Source organism: Pan troglodytes, chromosome 9 (genome assembly GCF_028858775.2).
Source record: "Pan troglodytes isolate AG18354 chromosome 9, NHGRI_mPanTro3-v2.0_pri, whole genome shotgun sequence".
In the NCBI taxonomy this organism is placed as follows: Eukaryota; Metazoa; Chordata; class Mammalia; order Primates; family Hominidae; genus Pan; species Pan troglodytes.
In genome coordinates this window covers 127,493,844-127,521,638 of record NC_072407.2, presented here as the reverse complement: position 1 = coordinate 127,521,638, position 27,795 = coordinate 127,493,844, and the positions used below count along the sequence as shown (strand labels likewise).

Below are 27,795 nucleotides of genomic sequence, written 5' to 3'. Positions count from 1 at the left end.
TATCCAAGACAAAGTCTTATATTCCATGAATACATTTCTCGAGATCATGATTTGCAAATTCAACCATTAGACACTTTGTGGGAAACCAGCTCACGTTTAATTGTGACATTTTAAAATTGTACAAGTATTTTGACATCTGCCCCCCACATTTAGTCTCTCAAAATGACAGGAAAACAACCAATAACAGGTTTAATACATTTACCCCTTCAGTTCCTATGTGCAGCACCCAATATTCCTTTGAAATATGAAACAGACCTGGCAGTGGCCAACAGTAAATTTCTGCCCGCTGCCTCCCACCACCAACGGAGTTGAAAAGTTCAGGTTTAGTGTTGTTGCAGTGGCACTTGTCCAGAATTGGTACCTCCCCATAGTTGGGGGACTTTAAATGTACCAGTGAAAATAGCTTTTTCCCCTTCAAGGGGAAGAAAGAAAATCACTCCTCAAAACCCAGCAGATCTGGCTGTGAGGTCTTTCCTCCTATCTCATCTCTTCAGGCTTTTTTTTTTTTGCAGTGGAGCAAGAGAGACCAAAACCTAACCTGAGTTACAAGAAACAAGACAGTAATGGCTATAAAGGGAGTGACCAGGAGCAACTGGGACACTCCTTTACCTCCCATATCCAATGTATGTGTTTCACAGAAAAACAACAAAATTAACAAATTCACAAAATACAACAGCTAGAATTACAAAATCCATTCATCCAAGGGTGGTAGAAGGCAGGATGGAAAGGTGGAAGGGTAAATGGCACAGGGAGAAAAAGTGTTCCAATCAGTCCAGGCACAGGGACTGGCAAATGCTAGAAAATAGCTGCAGAAAAACCTGTGGTCCTTTCAGACTCACGGTGATGTTAAAAATCCACACACTTGTGTCAGGGAACATTCTGCCTTACGTGCACCAGAGACAAAAATTTCAATTCCTCAGAGAGAAGGGAATATGCAGAGGGCCCTTGGCAGAGTGGGTCCTGCCTTCCCTGGCAGGGGGGAGGTGAACAGGGAAAAGAGCTGCCACAGCTTCTTCCAATCCCGCCCATCCCCTTTGGATGGCAGGCAACTCAGTGACCTGCAGCAGCCTTCAGTTTGGCAGGCGACGGATGCGGTGAAGGGAACTTCTCTGCAGAAGTAGAGCTGCTCAGGGCCGACTGCAGGTAGACTGTCTTGTGGAAGAGTCTGTTGCTTAAGAAGACCACCAAGGAGAAGAGGCGCAACTGGAAGAGACTAAAAGGCAAGAAACCCAACTTGTTAGCTCCCCAGTTACTCAAAATTATTTCCGTTGTTTGACAACTTGACATTAAATTTAAAACTACACAGGGAAAGACAAGACAAATGAAACTTGATCAAGGAAATACAGATATTAGATACATGGATGGAACAGGCAACTAAAGAATACATTGGAGCCGGGCGTGGTGCCTCATACCTGTAATCCCAGCACTTTGGGAGGCTGAAGCAGGTGGATCACTTGAGAAAAAAATTAGCAGGGCATGGTAGCATGCGCCTGCAATCCCAGCTACCCAGGAGGCTGAGGCAGGAGAATCGCTTGAACCTGGTAGGCGGAGGTTGCAGTGAGCCGAGATCACGCCACTGCACTCCAGCTTGGGTGACAGAGCGAGACTCCGTCTCAAAAAAAAAAAGAATGCATTGGGCCCTGCTGCTGCCATGAATGTAATGCAGTCACCAGCGTTGAAGTATTGTGGCTCTTACAGGAAATAGTTATATTTTAGATTAACTTTGATTTGAGAAGTACTTTTCTATGGCTGACTTCGGGGTACAGACTTCAAGCTATGTCTGAAGGTATCATATGCTGTCTGTGGTTGCAGGAAGAAGAGTTTCAAAAGAAAGTCAAATATTCCTCTTAAGATAAACAGTGAGCTGTGCTGTATAGCAAGAGCATACAAAAACCCAAAGCAGACCTAAGTCTCTAATACAAGTATCCACACTGACTTAACCAAAATTGATCAAAGATTAATTGAGCTTTTCTTTGAAGTAACAAAACTTTTAGAATGCTACTATTATTGCTAAAAACTCATTTTAAAGTATATTTTACTACTGTTATCAATAAACTCATGTGGCCAGGTCATACAGCCCTCTAATTGAATATGTATAATGGGATCGGTTTTGGAAATATATATATACTCATGTGCATATATGCATGGAGGAAAGTTTGGGTTATATCCCAGAAGTGTTTCTCTCTCATTAAACCTTATATTAAGATTTTCCTACAGTAAGAATTTTTTTTTTTTTAAAGCCTCACTGACATAACTGGTGTTACAGCCCCAACCCTTTACACAGCAAAAATTTCATCACTGGCTAATACTTACTACGCTTTGCCAGGGGTCTTTGCTTCATTGGCGCTGATAATGAATAAAGGAAAGAGGATAGAGAAAAGGCAGCCACTGTTTAAAAAAAAAAAAAAAAAAGAAATAATTAGTCACCTTCATAACAGACATGACTTTGAAGAAGATATTAGAAGCTCCAAGTTCTTTTGCTTCCAGTGTAAACATTATGGCTTGATGAAACCTCAATATTTCAAACATTTTTTTTTTTGAGATGGAGTCGCGTTCTTGTTGCCCAGGCTGGAGTACAGTGGCAAGATCTCAACTCACTGCAACCTCTGCCTCCTGTGTTCAAGCGATTCTCCTGCCTCAGCCTCCCAAGTAGCTGGGATTACAGGTGTGTGCCACCACGCCTGGCTAATTTTTGTAGTTTCAGTAGAGATGGGATTTCACCATGTTGGCCAGGCTGGTCTCGAACTCCTGACCTCAGGTGATCTGCCCACCTCAGCCTCCCAAAGTGCTGGAATTACAGGCGTGAGCGGTGGCACCCAGCCCATCAAACACATCTTTCAAAAAGAACAGAAGATTTTTCTAAGCACTGGGCATGTTTAACATTGCTGCAGGGCTGGGCATGGTAGCTCATGTCTATAATCTGAGCACTTTGGGAGGCCAAGGTGGGTAGATCACTCGATGTCAGGAGTTCAAGACCAGCCTGGCCAACATGGTGAAACCCCATCTCTACTAAAAACACAAAAATTAGCTAGGCGTGATGGTGGGCGCCTGTAATCCCAGCTACTTGGGAGGCTGAGGCAGGAGAATCAGTTAAACCCAGGAGGCGGAGGTTGCAGTGAGCTGAGATTACACCACTGCACTCTAGCCTGGGCGACAGAGTGAGACTCTGTCTCAACAAAAAAAAAAAAAAAAAAAAAAAAAGAATAATTGCTCCAGGAGGCAACATAGAAAAAGAATATGGGATATAGGGACATTCAGACTAGATCTTCATGCTAACAAATGTAGAAATACCCTGCAGGTCTCCTGATGGACAAATGATGATGTAGAATGCGAAACAGAATGAAGCAAACAAAAGGCACTGACTTCATGAATTTTTATTTTTACTAGTGTCCTTCAAATCCCTGTAGCCAAATTACCTGATAATATATGAGGACTGCATTGCTGTGAGAAAAGCCAAGGGCAAACCAAACCCAAAGTAGTAAGGCCAATTCCTTTCTATGTTAGACAACCGCTGGTGCATTTCAATTCCTAAAACAAGAAAGCCAATACAATTAGATATTATATTTCATTTTAGTCAAGTGACTAAGTAACTATGGTAGACAAACCATGAGTTTTAGGTACAGATTTTATTATTATTATTATTATTTGAGATGGAGTCTTGCTTTGATGCCCAGGCGGGAGTGCAGTGGTGCAATCTCAGCTCACTGCAACCTCCACCTCCCGGTTTCAAGCGATTCTCCCACCTCAGCCTCCCAAGTAGCTGGGATTACAGGCGCCTGCCACCTCGCCCAGCTAATTTTTGTATTTTTAGTAGAGACAGGGTTTCACCATATGGCCAAGCTGGTCTTGAACTCCTGACCTCAGGCGATCCACCCACCTTGGCCTCCCAAAGTGTTGGGATTACAGGTGTGAGCCACCACACCCAGCCTAGGTACAGATTTAGAACAGAGCTACAGCATATAAATTAGAAGTGTACAAATCTGATATAAAGCATGCAAAGTTTCTTAGAATTCCATAATCGTAATTTCAAAGCTGACAGGCTAAGTGAATTAAGAATTTCAGCACCAGCATCCTTTGTCAGGATTAGTCTGGAACTAAGCAAGATAGCAAATCAAAAGGATGCCATCCTGTAAGTATCAGTTAACCTCTTTCAACCACGCACACCCTGGTAAATATCTGAAGGTCTTTCTAAAACACCCCCAAAAGGATCCAGATGCTGACATCAATTTGACTTCTCTAATTTAGAGCAACTCATGCTCATTTATGCCATCTTACAACCCAGTCAAGAGATATACCACGTTAAGCACCAAAAAGATAATGCCATACTACCACATCCCCCAGCCCCAAAGTTGAGAGTTAAACCCACTAAGCCGAAGGTAAGCTCCCTCTTGCCAATGAGGCTGCTTCCCTCAAAGGATTGTTTGCCAAAAGCCTGACTATGAGTAGTTTAAGAAGTCTGCTTAGCAGTAGCATTTCCAAACTGGGCCTCCATTTTCTGGATTTCTTTAGATGGACTTACCTTTATTGAACCAACGATATTCAAAGCAGTACAGTGAGTAGAGAAGGGACATATGCAGGAGACTAACCAGCTGACCGACAAGATGGATGGGAAAGAGACTCACAAACATTCCCTGAAGAACAAATAGGGAAAATCTTAATCCCAAAGCCTCGGAAACCTAGCACCATTCACCTGCCACTCTCCAATCACTGTCTGAGATAGCTTCCTAGCTGCTTCTCAAGTTTCTAAAAGGCCGAGTGCAGGGTGGGCACAGTGACTCATTCTTGTAATCCCAACAGTTTGGGAGGATGAGGTGGGAGGATCTCTTGAGGCCAGGAGTTAAAGACCAGACTGGGCAACATACTGAGACCCTGTCTCTACAACAAGATTTTTAAAATGAGCATGATGGCATGTGCCTGTAGTCCCAGCTACTCAGGAGGCTAAGGCAGGAGGATTGCTTGAGCCCAGAGTTTGAGGCTGCAGTGAGGTATGATTGTGCCACTGTACTCCAGCCTAGGTGGCAAAATAAGACCCTGTCTTTTATTTATTTATTTTTGAGACAGTTTTGCTCTTGTCGCCCAGGCTGGAGTGCAATGGCGATCTCGGCTCACTACAATCTCTGCCTCCTGGGTTCAAGCGATTCTCCTGCCTCAGCTTCCCGAGTAGCTGGGATTACAAGCATGTTGCCACCACGCGCAGCTAATTTTTGTATTTTTAGTAGAGATGGGGTTTCACCATGTTGGCCAGGCTGGTCTCAAATGCCTGACCTTAGGTGATCCGCCCACCTCGGCCTCCCAAAGTGCTGGGATCACAGGCATGAACTACTGCGCCCAGCCGACCCTGTCTCTTTAAAAAAAAAAAAAAAAAAAAAATTAGGCATAACTATAAAAAGAAAAAAACAGTTTCCACCTGGCAGGACTGGAGAATAACCAGAGTAGCAGAAAAAAGCAGGTAAATTCATGTTTCTTATAATTTTATAATGTAATTTTAAAATTCTCATTTCCGTGGGAAAAAAAGATTTAAAAATCATTACCTCCCACCAGCATATATATAATATTCTGTATAAATATAATACTCTGTCTTTGTGAAGTTCTCTCTAGTGAAACAGTTTTTCTTTTTAATAAAGCTGCCCATATGCCCAGAAGGTCAGTCTCACCTGAATGAGGAAAAGAGCCTGCAGCAAAAGGTTGAAGAGCATGTCAGCAATTATTTTGCTGACACTAGGGAATGGGTGAGGCTTCCTCCCTGATACCTCAAATGCCAGGTCAGCTATATCCTGTAACAGAGAAAGTGTACCAAAACATGAATTAAATGGCCTTGATATACATCCCCAAAGCTAAGGCCACTGGTCTGCCACTAGAGCTGCCAGTTAAGAAAAGGCTTATTTAAAAATAAGCTGGGCACGATGGCATGTGCCTATAGTCCCAGCTACTCAGGAGGCTAAGGTAGGAGGATTGCTGCCTTATGCCGTGGCTCACGCCTATAATCCCAGCACTTTGGGAGGCTGAGGCAGGCAGATCAGCAGGTCAGGAGTTTGAGACAGCCTGGCCAACATGGTGAAACCCTGTCACTAATAAAAATACAAAAAAAATTAGCCAGGCATGGTGGCGCGTGCCTGTAGTCCCAGCTACTTGGAAGGCTGAAGCAGGAGAATTGCTTGAACCCGGGAGGCAAAGGTTGCAGTGCACTCCAGCCTGGGCGACAGAGTGAGACTGTCTCAAAAAAAAAAAAAAAAAGAAAAAGAAAAGGCACCAGACACCTGCCAATGAGATGCTGAGACAATAATTCCATTCTGTAAGAACACAAAGATCAGCTACTGGCTACCTGGCCATGAAACATTAAGGCTGAAAAACAGGTCCCCCTACATGCCCACTAACTTCACAGGCTGAAACTTGTCACCTGTCAACCAATCATGCTGCGGGACCCAGGCTCCATTCTGCCCTGGACCTACCTGAAACCAAATGGCATTCACCACTTTGCTAAGCACAAACAAGGGGAGCACCCAAAGAGCACTGAAAATTGACGTGAGGAAGAATTCCAGCCACGACCAAACATCTCCATGTAGTGATGGGTCACCTAAGAAAGAGGAAACGAGTTACTAGAAATGGAGAAATGGAAATCCAGAAGACCAAATGCGGAACCCCCATCTCGTGACTATTCTCTGTCTCCTCCTGGATCTTTCTAGTTCTTGCCAGCACATCACTATACCTATCTCAAAGAGTCTAACTCATAATAGACACACCACATTCTGGCCACAATTCCAATTCAAAGAAACCATAGATATGTGCTGCTTGACACAAACCTGCTTACATGATAGTAACGAGATGCCACAGTGATTACCAGTACACTATTTGCAGGATACCATCTGGGTTTAAATCTCAGCTTTGCCTCTTACTAATGGTTTAACCTTGGTAACTTGCATTTCCTCATTCATAAAATGGATAGAATAACAGTACCCATTCTTAAAGGGCCTCTAGGAGAATAACGAAATATAAATTTTTAAAAAGAATAAAACAACAAAAAAGAAACAGCAAAAGCTCCTGGTACACAGGAAATGTTCAGTAAACTGAGGGAGACTGAAACATCATCTCCCACTCTGTCCCCAACAGACAAGGAGCAGGGTATACACTTACCGATAATTCGGGCTGTTACCGACTGAAGCACAGGAATAAAGACTCGATAAAACAAGAGGAGACTGAACTAAAGAAAAGAAGCAACAAGGCAAACATCAAAATCCAGTCTTTAAAACAGGAGCTTCAATTTTTAGTGTAATGATTTTATAGATGGGAGTGACTTTTATAAATCAGGAGGCCTAGGCCGGGCGCGGTGGCTCATGCGCGGTGGTTCACTTTGGGAGGCCGAGGCAGGCAGATCACTTGAGGTCAGGAGTTCGAGACCAGCCTGGCCAAGATGGTGAAACCCCGTCTCTACTAAAAATACAACAATTGGTCGGGTGTGGTGGTGCACGCCTGTAATCCCAGCTACTGGGAAGGCTGAGGCAGGAGAATCGCTTGAACCCAGGAGGCAGAGGTTGCAGTGAGCCAAGATCACGCCACTGCACTCCAGCCTGAGCAACAGAGCGAGACTCCATCTCAAATAAATAAATAAATAAAATAAATCAGGAGGCCTGAAAAAGCACCAAAACTGGATCTATTTCTATTTCCCAACACTCCAATTGAGAGATACAAACTTGATATTGCCTATAAAACAATGAAACTTTTGGGGGCATACAGGAACATTTCAAGTAGTATTCAGGCCAAAATACAGGCACGTACTAAGTACACGGGAATAAATATTAATTAAATTTAAAGCTAACATCTGAAAATATCTGTGAATTGTTTAGATTAAGATGTGATGAATTACTCTAAATTCTAAGTCAAAGGAAATATTTATCCATTCTTCAAAGTACCCAAATTTCAGTTAAGCCTGCACTGGGATTCTCAGTAAATGGTAGGCAATCTTTTCTGCTATAGGTTTCAATGCAAATTAATTCTTGTTGATCACTATAAGCAGAAGCAGGGAGAACCTTGTTCTTGTCTAGCCGTATCTGCCCTTCCCGAGTCCCCATAGTTGCTGTTAGCATTTTAAAATGTCTAGACAGTGTCAAGAGAAACTGCTACCTCTAATACTTGTGAATGAGTCATTTTAGAAACAAAATTCAAGTGTATATTCAGGGCTAACTGTGACGTTTGCTTACATATAAGTGTGCTTTCCTGAGTGGGAATAAAATCTCTGCAGATGCACAGACTCCTGAGTTATATTCCTAAGTGTACATCAGCAGATGAAAACTATTTGTCTCAGTGTTTCAAGAAAACAGTTCATAGCTATCAACCCAGCAACAATCTGAAGATGCTTATAAGGCACCTGGAATTTAAAGAACTTACCCAGAACACTCCACCATTCCAAGCACAACACTGGAAAATTCTACTAACAATACGTGGCTCACTGGAAAAGATCACATGTATTTAGTTTATAAAGCATAAATTATTTCCTAATTGTCATTCAGTAGTTCATTTTATATCTTATCTTTTGTGGGTACTATATTATTTTTCAGTGCCTCATGTTCTCCCAATGTTCTAATGTCAGTCAATGAGAAAAGACTAAAAAAATGGTCAAGCGCAGTGGCTCACGGCTGTAATCCTAACACTTTGGGAGGCCGTGCTAGGCGATCAACTGAGGTCAGGAGTTCGAGACCAGCCTGGCCAACATGGCAAAACCCTGTCTCCACTAAAGAATATAAAAAATTAGCCAGGCGTGGTGGTGCGCACCTGTACTTCCAGCCAGCCGGGACGCTGAGGCAGAAGAATTGCTTGGACCTGGGAGGCAGAGGCTGCAGTAAGCCGAGATTGCACCACGGCAATCTCAGGTGACAGCTTGGTGACAGGGCAAGAATCCGTCTCAAAAAAAAAAAAAAAAAAAAAAAAAAAAATGTGTATATATATGGAACCAGCTTTTAAAAGAAAAATAATTTATTTTCTAAAGTCTGATGATGAAAAGATTAAGAGAAAGTGTGGGGCCAGCGTTCTTCTATTAATACATAAATCCACACAGGCTTCCCTAGAAGTATCTATCAAACCAAATAATATTTTGCGATTCTCTATTCAGCTTTCTGATTTAACACCATGACATTTTTAGCAAGGATTATCGTCAGACCCTAGTTTAAGTCAATGTTGTGGGGGGGAAATCACTTGCAACATTTTTCTGGGAAAAAGCACAAAAGAAATAAAATGGTACTGAAACATCAAGTCACTATGTAAGGTCTTCCCTCCCTTGGACATTTTGATATTAGGCATGCACTCCTTACCTCTCTTGCTTCCGCTCTATACTCTGGGCTCTTCTCTGTGCCAAGACACTACTTGCCCTTCTTCGACGCTGCTCCTCTCTCTTTTGCTGGATTCGAGCATCTAGCTTTGAGATGGTACAAATACCCCAGATGGAGTCTTTGATTCCCTATAGAAAAGGCTATCATTATTATTATTATTATTATTTGAGACAGGGTCTTGCTTTGTCACCCAGGCTACAGTGCAGTGACTCAATCATAGCTCACTGCAGCCTCCAACTCCTGGGTTCAAATGATCCTCCTGCCTCAGCCTCCCAAAGAGCTATGAATACAGATGTGCACCACCACACCTGGCTTTTAAATTTTTCTTCTGTAGCGATGGGGATCTCACCATGTTGATCAGGCTGGTTTCATACTCCTGTCCTCAAGCAATCCTCCTGCCTAAGCCTCCCAAAGGCTAAGAATTCACTCATGCATCCATCTCCCACCCACGTACTGAGTATCTTCAATAAGCTATATATTGTCATATAGAAATGCTCAAGAAGCTTATAGCTTAGTAGGAAAAGCACACAAGTAAACCAAAAAATTACATTAAAGGTTTTTTTAAAAAAAGTTTTTAAATATGAAACATTTCATGAATTTGTGTGTCATGCACAGGAGCCATGGTAATCTCTGTATTGTTCCAATTTTAGTACATGTGCTGCAGAAGCAAGCACACATAGTTTAATAAGTGCCACAACAGATGTATGGCCCAAGTAGAGTGTTAGCACTGGGGCATTCAACTTCATGAGAAGGCAGAAAAAGTTATTCTGGAAGCAATGGCCAAGCTGGATTTAAGAATGGATAGCATTCTCGCCTACTGTTATCAGACAAAACGAATTTTAGAAATAATAGCTGGAATACAGAGAAATGGGCAAGTTGATGTATTATCTGTTAACAGGAACATAAATTGGCATGGTGTGCCTTTGATCTTTTTTTGTCTGAGTAATTTTTACTCTTAATTTTGCTTTTAACTCAGGAAACTCCAACTATCTAAGATAGTTAAGTTCAAATGGCTGAGGGCCTAGTACATGCTAGGATGATAGGATCCCCACCTCTAAGACATCTACAGTCCAGTGGGGCAGACAAACATGTAAATAGCACACTGTAGAACCAACACAGGGTTGAATTTTTTTTTTTTTTTAAACAGAGTCTTGCTCTGTCACCCAGGCTGGAGTGCAGTGGCATGATCTCGGCTCATTGCAACCTCTACCTCCCAGGTTCAAACGATTCTCCTGCCTCAGCCTCCAGAGTAGGTGGGATTATAGGCATGTGCACCATGCCTGGCTAAATTTTTTTTGTATTTTTAGTAGAGAGGGGGTTTTGCTGTGTTAGCCAGGCTGGGAGGGTTGAAATTTTACAGCACGTGAATGGCAAGACAACAAGGTAAAGATGTTAAAAGTAGATCATATGCTGCTGGGCACGGTGGCTCATGCCTGTAATCCTAGCACTTTGGGAGGCTAAGGTGGGCAGATCACCTGAGGTCAGGAGTTCAAGACCAGCCTGGCCAACATGGTGAAACCCCGTCTCTACTAAAAATATAAAAATTAGCCAGGCGTGGTGGTGTGTGCTTGTAATCCCAGCTACCTGGGAGGTTGAGGCAGGAGAATCACTGGAACCCAAGAAGTGGAGGTTGCAGTGAGCCGAGATTGCACCACTGCCCTCCAGCCTGGGCGACACAGTGAGACTCTGTCAAAAAAAAAAAAAAAAAAAGTAGATCATATGCATAAAGTCTTTTTAGACCTTCTAAGATACTCTTTCAATCCTCCCTCTTTTACTCAAAAGTAATAACCTTTTTACTTTCTTGCCCTGCTAGAGTGCACTGGTACCATCATAGTTCACTACTGCTTCATACTCCCGGACTCAAGCAATCCTCCCTCCTTGGTCTCCCAAAGTGCTGAGATTACAGCTGTGAGCCACCTCCCCTGGCCATAAAGGTAACCTTTTAAACTCTTCCACTAAAGAAAGAACCTCCCCACTCCAAGAATTGGCCTCTTTTATGCTAGTGGAAATATAAGAGGGGGTTTCAAGTGAGACATTATTAGGCTTCAGACATACATTAAAAGTAGCAGACTTTTGTGCTATTGGTAATTTGGATGACTGGGTCCTAACCAGATCTTTATAGGGCATTTTCCTAGAGTATCCTCCTCACGTGCACAGCTTGTAGAATGGGGAGAAAAAAGGTTCTGGCAGGTGCAGTGGCTCACGCCTATAATCCCAGCACTTTGGGAGGACAAGGCGGGTGGATCACTTGAGCCCAGGAGTTTGAGACCAGCCTGGGCAACATGCCAAAACTTCGTCTCTACTTTTAACAGAAAAAATTTTTAAATAAATGAAAAATTGGGAAAAAAAAAGATAGGTTCTCTAATTTAAATCTGAATTAATTAGTTTAGGTGATAGTACTGAACCAATGTTCATTTCTTAGTTGACAAATATACCACGGTTATATGTTAACATTAAGGGAAGCTGATGAAGGACATACAGGAACTCTCTGTACTACCTTATAACTTTTCTGTAAATCTAAACACATTCCAAAATAAAAAGTTAAAAAAAAAAAAAAAAAAAAAGCTCTGAAGCCAAGATGATTAGGGTCCCAATACTGGAGACATCCACTGAAGAGGTCTTCCAAGCACCTGCAAGACTGTCTGCAAGATGTAGAACAATACCTATCTCTTGAGTAGTGTGGTCTAGAATAACAATCTGTATGTAAAGAACGCAAGAAATATGATAAAAGTTCCAAAAACCCTAAAGGATTTCCTAGATGGTTCCTTCAGCAAAAAAAAAAAAGGCCGAGAGATGAATTCCTATAAACAAGATGTACTCACTCTGGCAAGGTCCTGGAGAAAGGTTTTGACACTGTCAGCCATCTCTTCACCACCAAACTATCAACTACACACAGGAGAGAGAAGTGTCCCCAAATCTCTCATCATGAAGGATCTGGAAACAGATGGAACATAATGGAGGCAAATATTTATTTTAAAGATAAGTTACTTCATGCACATTTCCACATGATGACCTCACATACTTGTAGCTCTAATAAGATAGCAGTAGATTCTAGCACTAATAGAGTGAATCAAGTGAAGCTATTCCTGTACAGCTGAAACCTAAAATCCCTATTTTTTTCCGAAAACACTCACCACCCTTTCATTTTTACAAGGGGTTTTACATTTTACACCCTCTCATTTTTACATTTTACATTTTTACAATGTGCTCTTGACCAGTAACCTCCTCTGAGCCTCAATGCCCCTAACTATCCCTCCTACACATTCTAAGCACTTTTGAGGGTTTGGAGATGGAAGATAATTACATTTCAATATCTTCTTAAGCAATTTTTATGTTTGCTGGATACCTTCAAATACTTGAATGAAAATACAAGAGCAAGATAAAAGTTCTTACAAAAATTACTAAATACATGCTTCAGTCATACAGAGCCCTCGGGCACAGTAAAGTTTAAGGTATGACATGAAATTGCGTACCAAAACCTCCAAATAGGTCTTTTTTATTTTATTTTATTTTTTGAGACAGAGTCTCGCTCTTGTTGCCCAGGCTGGAGTGCAACACTGGGCTCGGCTCACTGCAACCTCCACCTCCCAGGTTCAAGTGATTCTCTTGCCTCAGCCTCCCGAGTAGCTGAGATTACAGGAACCCGCCACCACGCCCAGCTAATTTTGTGTATTTTTAGTAGAGATGGGGTTTCGACATGTTGGCCAGGCTGATCTCAAACTCCTGATCTCAGGTGATCCATCCATCTCAGCCTCCCAAAGTGCTAGGATTACAGGCATGAGCCACCACGCCCGGCTGGTCTTTTCTGTTTTCTAACTTTAAATATATACAGATACAATTTTAATAAACATGCAATAAATAGTGGATTTTAAACTAGGCCTCAAAAAAGTTCATATGTATAAACAGTCTTTAAAACAGTAAGGCTTTCCCATTTTATTTCTCAGGTGAATGGGATATCTAGTTTCAAAAATTAAGAACTTGAGAGTTCATGTGAGAAATACCTGTAATTAATATACTATTCTCTCATTTAATCTGTGGTGACTTCTAAGATGAATAGAAAACCCACTTTCAGGCATTTTTTAAGAACCTGATATTCTAAAGTTCTCAACACTCACTCAATCAAGTTGCAGTATTCTCAGTTTAAGAGGTATGACCATAATACAAAGACAGAATTTCACAAGCAGCTTGTACAAACCTTAAATTTCAAAATATAAGCACACTTTCCCCGACCTTTAACCACTTCACCAAACTGCTCCTCATTGACCCAACTGGACTAATGCCATTCAGAACTGGAAGAGCAGGGGATATGGCAGTAGGAAGGCAATTTGCCCAACACTGTATATACCCTCTGCTCCTTAGGTCAAATCCTACACAGATAGGCTCACTTTGGATAGAAGTCTCTAGGGTAAGAAACTTCTGTTAATACTCCCACTGTTTCCTCCTGAAAACAAACACCTCAGAATTCCAGTCGCGTAGGTACAGCCATACAGACATGTTCTCAGGGTTGAGGTGAGGGCAGCTGAGCTAGATAACTAGCAAAGGCTCAGTGATATGCACGACACTAGTTTGTAAAGACTCACAGATCCACTCCCGTAACCTGCCACTGGCTCATCTATAAATTAAGGGTACTAAACTTCTTCATAGGTTTCTTGCATCTAATAGGGCACAACAGCATGAAAAAAACTTAAAATTCTATATAAACACAACCCCACCAAAGTGAGCCAGCTTGGAGGTTTAAGGAAGCCCATTACTTGGCCTGGATTTCTCACAGGGAACTGACAGGGAACCTGAAACATTCTGTCTCAGTCCACAACAGCTGTGTCATTTGATCCCTGGCCAGCTAACACCTGGTTTCTGCATGTACCAAGTGGCAGGACACCTCCTAAGAGTGACCTATGAAGGATAAATCACTTCACTTTTATACTTAGATCCTAACATCCTTCCTACAGGAATATTTGGTGAATTACCCAGTCTGACAAATAGCTGAGGCATGGGGAAAAATAACCTGCCACAATTTGAGAACACACACACAGACTGAATGACACAGGGGGAATCCTACAGCTGAGCTAGACAGATGAAGATGCATCTGGTTCATTTAACAGGTGAGAGAACCCAGTCTCAGAAGTTAAATGACTTGCCCAGACTGACAGCAAATGAATGGCAGCTACAGTGAACCTCAGAACCCGGTGTTCTAACGTTACCTCGGTCGATACTTGTTTTTACTTAAGCTTTGCAATGAAGATTTTTGTTTTAACACGAGCATCCCATGGACAAATAACCTCTCAAACCTGGAAATACAAATGCCATTAAATTCCCAACAGTCATTAGAAGCTAATAAGCATCTGCTGAGAGACACTTTTATTTCTAAGTCACTAAACCCAAGTCTCGGCAAACAGGAAGCTGTCGTAGCCCACTCCAGGTACAGGGAAGGTAAACATCTTCACTTCCCACGGGGCTCCACGGGCTGCCTCTGAGTCCACGGGTCCATTCAGGCCCATCTCCCCACAGCTCCTAGGCAATTCGGCAGAAAACTGGTCTCCCTAGGCACAACTGTGCACGAGGTACGGATCACGCGAGGTGCGGATCACGCACGCTCCGGGTCACACAGGGAGCTAAAGATAGCTGCGCCGCACCTGGGGCCGCCTCGCCCGGGGATGTGCCCGGCCCCGTCCCGCTCCCTCCGGCCCCTTCCCATAAGGGGTCCTCGCCGGTAGCCCCACCAACCCACGCTCGGGCCCTGCCTGCCCTCCCGGTCCCTGCCACTCAGAATGGGCGGCGCGGCGGCCCCGAGGCCTGGCTCGGCTGAGCCCGCACCTACCCGCAGTTCCGCCGCCGCGGCTCCGGCCCTGCCCCTAGCCCACCGCGGGCCAGCTCCGCCGGGGCGCTTCCAGGGCCGGGGCCGCTGCGCCCGCACTGGGCATGCCCGGGCCGCACGGGGCCGCTGGGAAGTCGGGCGAGCGCGAAGAACCAGCCGGCACCACGAGGCGGGGCCCAGAGCCGAAGGGGTGGGCCGCGCGGAGCGACGGAGACTGGGAAATGTAGTCAGTCCGGGGTCCCGCCTCGCGCTGCGTGCGGGATCGCCCGGCTCCCAACTCCGCCTGGCGGCGGAGAGGACCCCTCACCCCTCCACGTCGCCTCCTCCGCGTCGCCTCCTCCCCGTCGCCTCCTCCCCGTCGCCTCCTCCCCGATCCCGTTCTCACAGATCTCTCCTCCTGTTCTTTGCCCTCCCCCATTGACTCCACAACGCTGCTTGCGTTTCTAAAATCCTGTGAAATTAGTAACAGGATGCCTTTAATCCCAGCACTTTGGGAGGCCAAGGCAGGCAGATCACGAGGTCAGGAGTTCAAGACCAGCCTGGCCAACATAGCGAAACCCCATCTCTACTAAAATAACAAAAATTAGCCAGGTGTGGTGGTACATGCCTGTGGTCCCAGCTACTCAGGAGGCTGAGGCAGGAGAATTACTTGAACTCAGGAGATGAAGGTTGCAGTGAGCCGAGATCACACCACTGCACTCCTGCCTGGGCGACTGAGCAAGACTCAGTCTCAAAATAATAATAATAATAATAATAATAAATTTAAAAAATGAAATAAAATAAGTGGCTGGGCACGGTGGCTCATGCGTGTAACCTCAGCACTTTGGGAAGCTGAGGCGGGCAGATCACTTGAGGCCACCCTGGCCAAGATGGTGAAATCCCGTCTCTACTAAAAATACAAAAAATTAGCTGGGCATGGTGGCACACGCCTGTGGTCCCAGCTACTTGGTCGGCTAAGGAATGAGAATCACTTCAATTCAGGAGGCAGAGGTTGCGGTGAGCCGAGATCGCACTACTGCACTTCAGCCTGGGTGACACAGCTAGACTGTCTCGAAAAATAAAATAAAATAAAACAAAACAAAACAATATAAAATAGAATAGAATAAGGAATCCAACTACTAAAGCTTAGAAATCTTGTTACAAAGAGACCTAAGTGGTTTAATGACAAACTGATTATTGTGCTATTAATTATAATAATAGCTCTTCCTCCAAGCTCTATTCTTTCTCAAGAGTGTCAATTTAGAAAAGATTTTAGAAAGAATTTAGTAGGTATGAGTTTATTCTGGCTTACTTCATGGGAGGAAATCTTTTTTTTTTTTTTTTTTTTTTTGAGACGGAGTCTGTCTTTGTCGCCCAGGCTGGAGTGCAGTGGCGCGATCTCGGCTCACTGCAAGCTCCGCCCCCTGGGTTCACGCCATTCTCCTGCCTCAGCCTCCTGAGTAGCTGGGACTACAGGCACCTGCCACCAAGCATGGCTAATTTTTTTGTATTTTTAGTAGAGACGGGGTTTCACCGTGTTAGCCAGGATGGTCTCGATCTCCTGACCTCGCGGTCCGCCCACCTACAGCCTCCCAAAGTGCTGGGATTACAGGCGTGAGCCACTGCGCCTGGCCGGGAGGAAATCTTTTAAATCTCAACATGTATAACCACATTTAAAATAAAAACCAATAATAATTAATACCTTGCATTTTTAAAGAGCTCTCACATGCTTAGGTATGATTAGATGCTATTTGTGGACAAGTAGAGGATATTATTTTCCAAATTTCACAAATGAGGAAGTTTGTGGCAGAGCACTTTGAGAAGACGTGACCTCCAGTTAAGCTATGAACCTTAGTTTCTTTTTTTTTTTTTTGAGACAGAGTCTCTCTATCTTGGCTCACTGCAAGCTCCGCCTCCCGGGTTCACACCATTCTCCTGTCTCAGCCTCCCAAGTAGCTGGGACTACAGGTGCCCGCCACCACGCCCGGCTAATTTTTTGTATTTTTAGTAGAGATGGGGTTTCACCATGTTAGCCAGGATGGTCTCGATCTTCTGACCTCGTGATCCACCCGCCTTGGCCTCCCAAAGTGCTGGGATTACAGGTGTGAGCCAGCATGCCTGGCCCAAACCTTAGTTTCTTTAACACAGGCTGCTAAAATAAATGGTATATATATGAAGGTGTTTTTTAACTGTATGGATATATGATTTAGTGAAATGATAACAATACTATATCTAGTGATAGCGACAGGAGACAGCCAAATGCCTAGGCAGTTAGTGGCGGGTCCCCATTGAAACCCCACCTCCAAGCCAAAAACAGTTTAAAGCTCGAAAGCCAAGCTACAAGTTAAGTCCTCACACCAGATTGAGAACTTGTCTTCCTGTCTTGCATGTTTTCCTCTGATTGATCCCCACCCTTCACCTATTTTACATATACCTACCCTTTCCTGATTGGTTTTCTACACTGTTGTGCCCACCTTTGAGTGGTGTCTTTGCTTTAACCTTTCTTGCATAGCCACAAACCAATCTGCACATACTCCCCATCCTGTGCCTATAAAGACCCCTGACTTAGTCAGTAGAGTGGGAGATGGCCTGACTTTGAGGAAGACGACCTGCCCTTCCTGTCCCTTCTCCAGCTCCCCTCACTGCTGAGACTCGTTTTCATCACTCAAAAAAATTCTCTGCCCTCAACATCCTTCTTTGTATTTTTTTTTTTTTGAGACAGAGTCTTGCTCTGTCACCCAGGCTGGAGTGCAATGGTGCAATCTCAGCTCACTGCAACCTATGCCTCCTGGGTAAAAGCAATTCTCCTGCCTCAGCCTCCTAAGTAGCTGGGATTATAGGCACCTGCCACCACGCCCAGCTAAGTTTTTGTATTTTTAGTAGAGATGGGGTTTCACCATGTTGGCCAGGCTGATCTCAAACTCCTGACCTCAGGTGATCCACCCACCTCAGGCTCTCAAAGTGTTGAGATTACTGGCGTGAGCCACTGCACCTGGCCCGCCATCCTTCAATCCTGCATGTGACCTCATTCTTCTTGGACACTGGACAAGAGCTTGGGACCCACCAAGTACAGGTACCCAGAAAGGCTGTCACACTGGTCCTTTGCCCCCACCAGTGGAAGGCAGCTGCCCCACGTGACAAGGCAAAGGGCCAACTGAGCTACTAACACACTGCTGTTTGTGGATGATGAAACTAAAGGAGCACTGTAACACCCGCTCTGAGGCTTCAGGGTCACGGGCACCTTCACCTGGGCACTGCAGTGTTCCTCTTGAGGCGACATGCCTGGTCTGGCCACAGGCCCCACACAGAGCTTGCTCCTGTGCCAGTGCCCAGAGTGGCTGGCTGGATCTTGAACTTGCTTGCTCATGTGCTCCCTCCCGCAAGTGGTTGAGTGTGGTGGGCGTGGTAGAGAAGGCGCCCCCTTCCATGAGTTTGTCAAAGGGGCCAAGAAAAATCCTGCATCATTAGGGGCCAGATCTCCTAGCTTCCAGCCTTGGAATCTTCTAGGAGAGAGAGATACTATGATTTATTAAGCATCTACTATACCAAGCCTTTTATATTTATTATTTCAACAACAATTTAAGTGTTGTAATGAAAAATTATCACTATTTTTTTTTTGTTTTTGAGACAGGGTCTCACTCTGACACTCAGGCTGGAGTACAGTGGCATGATCATGGCTCACTGAAGCCTTGACCTCCTGGGCCTAAGCAATCCTCTTGCCTCAGCCTCCCGAGTAGCTGTTGTAGCTGATTTAAAAAAAAATTCCATGCCTTCCTATTAAGAAAAAAAAACTCCAACCAGGTTTGTCTAACGCCCGATTCCACACCCTTTCCTCTACCATATTTGTGTTCCATTATGGATCACAAAAGTCTTCTCATTTAAATTTAGGTTGTGTATTGTCATTATTAAAGTAGTGCTCCTCTTTGTTTTGCCTGTGGTTGCTAAAAGAAAAAAAGAGAGAGAGAAAGAAAATAATGAAAGTGTTGGCCAGTATGGTGGCTCATGCCTGTAATTGGCCAGTATGGTGGCTCATGCCTGTAATCCCAGCACTTTGGGAGGCAGAGGCGGGTGGATCACCTGAGGTCAGAAGTTTGAGACCAGCCTGAACAACATAGTAAAACCCTGTCTCTTCTAAAAATACAAAAATTAGCCTGGTGTGGTTGTGCACACCTGTAGTCCCAGCTACTCAGGAGGCTGATGCAGGAGAATCACTTGAACCTGGGAGGTGGAGGTTGCAGTGAGCTGAGATTGTGCCACTGCACTCCAGCCTGGGCACTAGAGCGAGACTCTGTCTCAAAAAAAAAAAAAAAAAAAAAAACAAAAACTGCCATTCCTCATGGGTCTTACAGATGCAACTCCCTACTGGGAACTCAAGCCCTTTTTTTTGCCAGGAAAGGTAAAATCATCTGGGGGTAGAACCAAAAAATGTACAGGTTAATAGAATTATGAAATTTAAGATGTTTAAACAGGGTTTATGTAACGTAGTTGTAATCTCTTTACCTAAATGTCTTATGAAAATGGGTATTGTATCTAGCTGGAGGATGCTTCCCCTATCTAGTACTATAAAACCAAAGACATGTAAAGCTGCTCTTTTGAAAAGTGTTAGTTGGACCTGTTAATGGGAAATAGTAAAATCACCTGAGCCCACAAAGTATCAGGTAGAAGCTAGAGTACTAGTTGGGACAAATCATCCCCTTCATAGCCCTTTGTGGAGTGTTTATTGGGGATAATGGCAAAAAACAAAACAAAACAAAAAACTCTTATAAGTACTTCCCAATGACAACTACCGGACTAGAGAATTTCCACTTGAGGTGCATTTACTGCCTTGCTATGAAATGTTAACTGAAGCTACCCCTATGCTAACTGAAATAATGATGCCCCAAAGAGTTCCATGATAAAATAAAATCTTGCCACCTGGGGATACAAGGAGGAGATACTCATAAGCAGGGAGCCGCTTTCTCCCTAGGACTGATTCTAACTATGTATGTGAGGAGCTGCTATATTCTGCAGTGCCTGATAGACAGCTTTCATGAGCTGTTTGGCTTACGAAGGGCATTTCCAAGGTAAACAAACATCTTGTTTGAAACTCCTGACCTCAAGTGATCTGACCGCCTTGTCCTCCTAAGGTGCTGGGATTACAGGCCTGAGCCACCACACCTGGCCAGGAACAGCAAATTTGATAAGGCTTCTCAAACAGTCCTATGATTTTGCAAGAGGGAAACTTATGTAAAAGGGGACCTCTTAACCCCCAAATTTCCCATGACCTGGGTAATAGGCATCTTCAGTGGGAGGATATCCCAGTTATCATAAAGCCAGTCATTGCTCTCAATAACTGCTTCATCTGGGGTGCTTCACTTGGTATTTTATAGGGAGAGCTGGGTAGTCCGCTTCACAGGGCAAACAGACCTTACAGTGGCATTTATCTGGTCTGCTAGATGATCATTCTTTCAGGAATAACCTCCTGTGCATTTAGATTACATATACTTATCAGTGATTGTTCAATAGTGAGGTGTGGGCTCTGCATTAACCCAAACAAGCTCTTCAATTCTGTAGCATTTAAAATTAAGGATTTTGTCCATAAATTGTTTATTTTTACAATCCACTATAGTAAAGATTTTTTTAAGAAGCTGATGATACCAATCTACAAAATGGAACCATTCCTTTACATTATACCCTCTGGGTTTGTTTTGTTTTTTGTTTTGAGATGGAGTCTTGCTCTGTCGCCCAGGCTGGAGTGCAGTGGCATGATCTTGGCTCACTGCAACCTCCACCTCCCAGGTTCAAGCGATTCTCCTGCCTCAGCCTCCCAAGTAGCTGGGTCTACAGGCGCCCACCACCACACCCAGCTAATTTTTGTATTTTTAGTAGAGACGAGGTTTCACCATAATGGCCAGGCTAGTCTTGAATTCCTGACCTCGTGATCCGCCCACCTCGGCCTCCCAAAGTGCTGGGATTACAGATGTGAGCCACCGTGCCCAGCCTATCCTCTGGTTTTGACTTGGTTTTGCCTTTCACCCACATCAACTATCTTCTTGGAAGCCACAGGTCTTAGAGATAAACTTATTTCCCTGTCTTAATTTTTTTTTTTTTTTTTGAGACGGAGTCTCGCTCTTTCGCCCAGGCTGGAGTGCAGTGGTGCAATCTCGGCTCACTGCAACCTCTGCCTCCCAGGTTCAAGCGATTCTCCTGCCTCAGCCTCCCAAGTAGCTGGGACTACAGGCATGTGCCACCAGGCCCGGCTAATTTTTTGTTTGTTTAGTAGAGACGGGGTTTCACCGTGTTAGCCAGGATGATCTCGATCTCCTGACCTTGTGATCCGCCCGCCTCAGCCTCCCAAAGTGCTGGGATTACAGGCGTGAGCCACCGCGCCCGGACCTTAACTGTTTTTTTAACCATTACTTTTACTTGTATACTTTTTCCTTCAGCTTAAAGTGACTCTTCAATTGTTTCTTAACTAGAAAGAAACACGCTTTTTGTTTTTTGCAAAATCCTTATCTTTGTGTTTTATAAACTTCGCCAAAAACATTTTTTATGCTCCATTTTAATTTAGTAACCCAAATTTCCTATGGAAAAAAAAATCGAGGTTTTAACATAATATGACTTAAACCTTTTAAATTACTGGAGACAGTTTTGAGGTTAAATTTAACAAATTAATTTTACCAAAGATTACCAAGATCATGTGAATTAAAAGTGTCTGAGCTAATTTTTACTAATCTGATAAGCATTTCTTTTAAGTCAATTGATTAGCTCTTTTATATAGTTTGGTAGTGATAAAAGAAAAACTTTAGCAGAAATAAATTTAAAGGAGTTTAATTGAGCAAGGAATGATTTGTGAATCGGGCAGCCTCCTGAGCCAGAGTAGGCTCTGAGACTTCAGTGCAGCCACGTGGTGGAAGAAGATTTATGGACAGAAAAAGGAAAGTGACATACAAAAAACGAAAGTGAGGTACAGACAGCTGGATTGGTTACAGGTTGGAGTTTGCCTTACTTGAACACAGTTCAAACAATTGGCTACATTTCCTTGGCCAAAACCTTGTGATTGGCACAAATGTAGGCTATGGTCTGTTTACACCTCCACTTGTTATAGTTCACGATGTACAGAGAAACCTTTAGGTTCAACTTAAAATATATAAGGAGGCAGCTTTAGGCTAAACTTTTTTTTCTTCTTGTCATACTTTAGTATGCATAGGCTAATCTTGATTTAACAATTCCCCAATTTTGGTCATCTTCTCAATTTTGAGAGATTGACCAAAACTTTAGTCATTGATGTCACTAATACCATCATAAGTGTACTTATTTGGTCTTGAAACCCACTGGGAAATAGTAGAGCAGCAGGTTTTGTAAGGTAGGAACAAAGACTGAGTAGAGGGTACCTCCTTAACAAAGACTGAGTAGAGGGTACCTCCTTATGCCTGAACATCCTGTTTATAGGAGAAAAATAAAACCTGGTCTGGTCTAGAACCTATGTGTTTTCTTAAAGTCTTAGTTTGATTATGTCACATTTAGCATGAGTAACTCCATTTTGGTTTGGTCTGGTCCACTGGGGCCTAGTTCATGAGCTCAGTCCAAAACAATGGCCTCCCATAATGTTGTTTTAAAATTCCCCCCTTGCAGTCAGGTTCTTACTTAGGTGAGGGTGTGACCAAAACTTAGGGCCTTAGCACCACTCTCAGTTACCATCATTTTGGGTTTCCAGTCTCAGCATATCACTTATAGGTTACAGTGTCCTTATGGTCAGACATTTCTTTCAGCTCTTGAAATTGCAGTTGAAGAGAGACCATTTGACATTCTAGAGATGGCTGCATGCAAACACTTAAAATCTTTGAGAGAATACAGCACACCAGAGACTACTATTATGACTATCAGGAGGCTAACACCAAGAGTGTGGAGTATGCTCCTTACCAAGGGTCTCCATAAACCAAACCACGTAAAACTAAATAGATCAAAGAATGAGTCAGATAAAGAGTCTACTCACGTAACTAAGCAGTCTCTTAATTAATCCCTTGCAACTGAATCTCTATAATGTACATTTGATGTATTTCTCCATAGACCACAAGTGCCAGCAGGTGCACAGATACTTCTGTTTAGCCAGTAAGTAATCTAGAGCAATACTATTATTTAGCATAACTTTCACAAGAGAATTTAAAGTCTGTTGCGTAACCATGGCCTTTACAGCAGAATCTGCTATAGAGCTTATCATGAGGGATACATTTCTAATCATTGCCTCTTTTACTCCAAACCATCGAAAAAAGGACCTAACAAATGATGTCCTTCTAGAAGAGTGAAGGCCTCCTGGCAATATTCTCTTTAACCCATGATGTGGGTTAAGAGGAGTGAACCAATGTTCTGTTTCTGGCTGACTGTGAGGCAATGTATGTATCATTAAAGTTTCTCAACCTACATTGGGCCTTCATCTTTCATCTATCAAAATGTAAGGTTATCTATGTATAAAGCTGGCTACAAAATCCCTGACAAATAAAAGTATACCCCATAAGTGCACAGAACAGACCCCCTTTTCACCTCTATTGTCTATAGAGGCATAAGCAAAGGGAAAAATATTCAAAGATAAATATTCTACTATCTCATGATAGTAGAGAAGTCTTGATTCATGATCTTGGGAAAAGCTGTCCACATCAAGGATGCCATTTTCTTAGGAGAAACTTCCCAGGTTAGCTTTTCCTTAAGAGTTCCAATGGGTGTACAGTTCCAAGAGTGTAGAGGGACCCTTCTTGGTTGTGAGATTGTGAACCCAAAGTTCAAGGTCCCAAAGTTTTGCTACAGTGTAGATGGCAAGGGCAGTGTTTTTCTGATGTTCTCAGAAGATCCAGTCTTCAGGTTCTAGATTATGAAGGGGTTGATTGTACTCAGTCAGTGAACCATAAAACGCTTTCTTTACCTTGTCAAAATACACTATGGCATAATAATCTACTATCATAACATTAGCTCTCTTGCATAGGAAAGCTTTTATACAACTAGAAAACGTGAATTGAAAATGACAATTGGCCAGGTGTGATGGCTCACACCTGTAATCCCAGCAATTTGGGAGGCCAAGGTGGGTGGATCACTTGATGTCAGGAGTTCGAGGCCAGCCTGGCCAACATGGTGATGGTGAAGATGGTGAAACCCCATCTCTACCAAAAATACAAAAATTAGCTGGGCGTGATGGCAGGCACCTGTAATCCCAGCTACTTAGGAGGTTCAGGCAGGAGAATTGCTTGAATCCAGGAGGCAGAGGTTGCAGTGAGCTGAGATCATGCCACTGCAATCCAGCCTGGATGACAGAGTAAGACTGTCTCAAGGTAAAAAAAAGATAATTGGATGAAATCCCTCTATAAATGTTTAAGTGGCCCGTCAGGTAGCAAAATGTACCTATAGCTTTGATCGTCTTTCCAGGAATATGGCTTTGACAAATGAAACATTAGTCATAAACTATTTTAGCAATTTAGAAGTCACCACAACAATATATATTTAATTTGGGTCATTTTATCTTTTCCATGATGAGTCATGGAATGCAGAACTTTTAATAACAAGAGCTTTAAGGACTCAGGAAAGACAAGGCAGCCATCCCGGTTTTCCATGAGTCCATGCTTAACATTGAACATATGTCTTCTTGAATACCAGTTGTTTCTCCAATTTAGGAGCATAGCACTAATAACTGATGGGTTATCATAAGTAATTTGACTTAGACCATGGAGTTCATTGTGTATCTACACAATTTTAGTATTGGCTGATTTAGCATGAAAATCTAGCAAAGTATTTTCTTGGTATTCAATTAATTTTTGTTCTACTTTGGTTAGCAGTTTTATAAACCAGTCAGTCCTTTCATTACAGTTCCAGGAATTCTCACCCAGTCTAAATGATATGATTATGAAGTTGTCAGAAACCTGTATTCAAAAGTGCTTTTCAGGGTCTTTTCCATCCTTTCCTGAACTTCCTAAAAGACATCATATTATAGGCTTTTGTGTACTTGTGAAGTTTTCAGAAGCTGCATCTGAATTAAGTAATTAACTGTGGAAATTACTTTACTTTTATATATTTATTTTTGAGACACAGTCTTACTGTATTCTCCAGGCTGGAGTGCAGTGGTATGATCTTGGCTCACTGCAACCTCCACCTCCTGGGTTCAAGCAATTCTCCTACCTCAGTCTCCTGAGTAGCTGGGATTACAGGCACCTGCCACCATACCCAGCTAACTTTTGTATTTTGGTAGAGACAGGGTTTCACCATGTTGGCCAGGCTGGTCTCAAACTCCTGGCCTCAGGTGATCTGCCTGCCTCGGTCTCTCAAAATGCTGGGATTACAGGCATTAGCCTCTGTGCCTGGACTGGAAATTACTTTAAATAGTCATAGTAAAAGACAAATCAACAAGGAAATTTGGTTATTTCTGTAGTCTAGAATAGCTTAACATAATAACTACAATTATGATCGATAACATATACACAGACATATTAGAATTTTAGAAATCCCATACAATTTTGGAACAAATATTAATAACATTCACTAAAGTATAACCTGAAGGAGGCTAAGCTTTTTTTTTTAGATGGAGTCTCGCTCTGTTGCCCAGGCTGGAGTGCAATGGCGTGATCTCAGCTCACTGCAACCTCCACCTCCTGGATTCATGTGATTAACCTGCCTCAGCCTCCTGAGTAGCTGGCATTACAGGCACACACCATCACGCCCGGCCAATTTTTGGATTTTTAGTAGAGACGGGTTTTCACCATGTTGATCAGGCTGGTCTTGAACTCTTGACCTCATGATCCACCTGCCTCGGCCTTCCAAAGTGCTGGGACTACAGGCGTGAGCCACTGTGCCCAGCCCATTATTATTCTTTTTAACGATGCTTCCCAGCCAGGCATGGTGACTCACACCTGTAATCCCAGCACTTTGGGAGGCCGAGATGGATGGATCACCTGAGGTCAGGAGTTCGAGACCAGCCTGACCAACATGGAGAAACCCTGCCTGTACTAAAAATACAAAATTGGCCGGGGGTGGTGGCTAATGCCTGTAATCCCAGCTACCTGGGAGACTGAGGCAAGAGAATCGCTTGAACCCGGGAGCTGGAGGTTGTGGTGAGCCAAGATCATGCCACTGCATTCCAGCCTGGGCAACAAGAGCGAAACTCCATCTCAAAACAAAAAAAAATGCTTCCCATATAATTTAGCATGTCAAAAAATCCTGTTTACCTCTCTTTTGGATGCTTCAGGGGCCCTCTGTAGTATCCCAGAATTAGAGGTCAGGAAAGACAATTTTGAAGATGAACTTTGATTTCAGGAGGCCTGCCAAGTATGTTACAGGTTTAAAACACTTGATATTATAAAGTAGGATTCCAGGGCATGATAAGTCATTCATTTAGTCAAAATGATGACTCAAAAATTTAAAAAAAGCGAAAACCTTTACCAATTGATAGAGGGAAGACTTAGCTTTCCAAACAATCTGTCTCTTGTCTTTCCCTTGTTTTTCCTGTAGTTTATTCAAAAGGCAAACAAAAATCTTTCATTATCCTTTAATATTACATGAAAATCTTGTTCAAGAGAGAAAGCCAAATTTCATCCTTGTGTTAGTGTACTGTTAATGTCAACTCAATTTTTTAATAAAACATTATAGAAAAATCTATTCAGTCTTTTTTTTTTTTTTTTTTTCTGAGACAGAGTCTTGCTCTGTTGCCCAGGCTGGAGTGCAGTGGCACGATGTCGGCTCACTGCAACCTCCGCCTCCCAGGTTCACGCCATTCTCCTGCCTCAGCCTCCTGAGTAGCTGGGACTACAGGCGCCCACCACCACGCCTGGCTAATTTTTTCTTTTTGTATTTTTAGTAGAGACGGGGTTTCACTATGTTAGCCAGGATGGTCTCGATCTCCTGAACTTGTGATCCGCCTGCTTCGGCCTCCCAAAGTGCTGGGATTACAGGTATGAGCCACCGCGCCCGGCCAAACGTTAGCAAAGAATGGACAGCTATTCAGTCTTAATCAATTTGACCACAAGGTAAGATTCTCATAAACCTTTTATAACCCTTTACGAATTATTGTTAAAGAGCAGATCAATGCTCTCAGAAAACCCTATTGTGCTTTCATTCCAATGTTCAATTTAAATTTAGCCAATATGTTCACACACAGAATTTCTTTTACAAGATTAATTTTTCACAAACCTTGCACAACTTGCTCAAACCTTTAGCTTTATCCTACATAATTTAAAACAATTCTTTAACCCTCTAAACTAGGCAAAAATTTACATTCCCATGGCTTCTTGTAATCTTTCACTAAAAGCACATTTCAGTTTTCCTCACACACCTTCCAAGTAAAACTGTTTTTTTTTTCATAAGTCTCAATTACATGTTACAGTGCTAACTCTTAGCAATTTTTCTTTTTTCTTTTTTCTTTTTTTGGTGAAAAACCTGGTAAGTAAGCGATTGTAATTATGTACTAGGTGTGGAGCCCAGGACACCAGACAGAAGTCCACATAACATCTGACTCTTTCCAGCATAATCAGGGGGAATGGCTAACTCCATATGTCCCCAGGCCTCACCTAGAATCTAATGGCTCCAAAGCAGGTAAGTTGAACAATTTTCAAAAGTTAAAGAAGCAGTTTATTACCTTAAAGAATTTAGCAAATCTAATATCTAACCTGCCTAATTTAGACCAAATGTCTTTATTTGACCAATAATCTTTAAAATTTTTTATTTCCC

At 43.0% G+C, this 27,795-nt stretch overlaps 1 protein-coding gene, 1 long non-coding RNA gene and 1 pseudogene across 4 annotated transcripts in view; 1 reads left to right on the top strand and 2 right to left on the bottom strand.

Annotated features, from left to right (window-relative positions):
- Nucleotides 1-27,095, top strand: part of LOC134807284 (uncharacterized) — a 34,940-nt gene extending 7,845 nt beyond the window's left edge. Inside the window, exons 2-3 of the long non-coding RNA XR_010147341.1 lie at nt 11,134-11,254; nt 26,927-27,095. This is a non-coding gene — a long non-coding RNA (uncharacterized LOC134807284). The remainder of the gene's footprint in view (nt 1-11,133; nt 11,255-26,926) is intronic.
- On the bottom strand, nt 75-15,484 carry EI24 (EI24 autophagy associated transmembrane protein). 3 transcript variants are annotated; one of them, XR_010147338.1, is made up of 11 exons: nt 15,139-15,332; nt 12,143-12,254; nt 9,303-9,448; nt 8,383-8,443; nt 7,132-7,198; nt 6,450-6,574; nt 5,655-5,774; nt 4,520-4,631; nt 3,417-3,528; nt 1,413-2,388; nt 75-1,213 (listed from the first exon to the last, which is right to left on the bottom strand). XR_010147338.1 is itself a non-coding variant. In XM_001147053.8 (11 exons), the coding sequence occupies exons 2-11, from the start codon at nt 12,182-12,184 to the stop codon at nt 1,051-1,053; spliced, it is 1,023 nt and encodes a 340-aa protein (XP_001147053.1). In that variant the 5' UTR covers nt 12,185-12,254; nt 15,139-15,484; the 3' UTR covers nt 75-1,050. The 3 variants fall into 3 exon arrangements, 2 of the variants coding, with proteins under 2 accessions (XP_001147053.1, XP_024203241.1); XM_001147053.8 differs by having other exon boundaries at nt 2,314-2,388; nt 15,139-15,484; XM_024347473.3 differs by lacking the exon at nt 3,417-3,528 and having other exon boundaries at nt 2,314-2,388.
- On the bottom strand, nt 9,895-9,994 carry LOC112204845 (U6 spliceosomal RNA; annotated as a pseudogene).
- Nucleotides 27,096-27,795: the final 700 nt, after the last annotated feature.

Bases quoted from the DNA above. Each gene is read 5' to 3' on its own strand.
- EI24 (XM_001147053.8), bottom strand. From the start codon at position 12,184: ATGGCTGACAGTGTCAAAACCTTTCTCCAGGACCTTGCCAGA. The intron at 9,449-12,142 runs GTGAGTACATCT...CCTTTTCTATAG, and splicing joins TTCTCCAGGACCTTGCCAGA to GGAATCAAAGACTCCATCTG. The intron at 2,389-3,416 runs GTAATTTGGCTA...TTTTTTAAACAG, and splicing joins CAGTCCTCATATATTATCAG to TGGCTGCCTTTTCTCTATCC.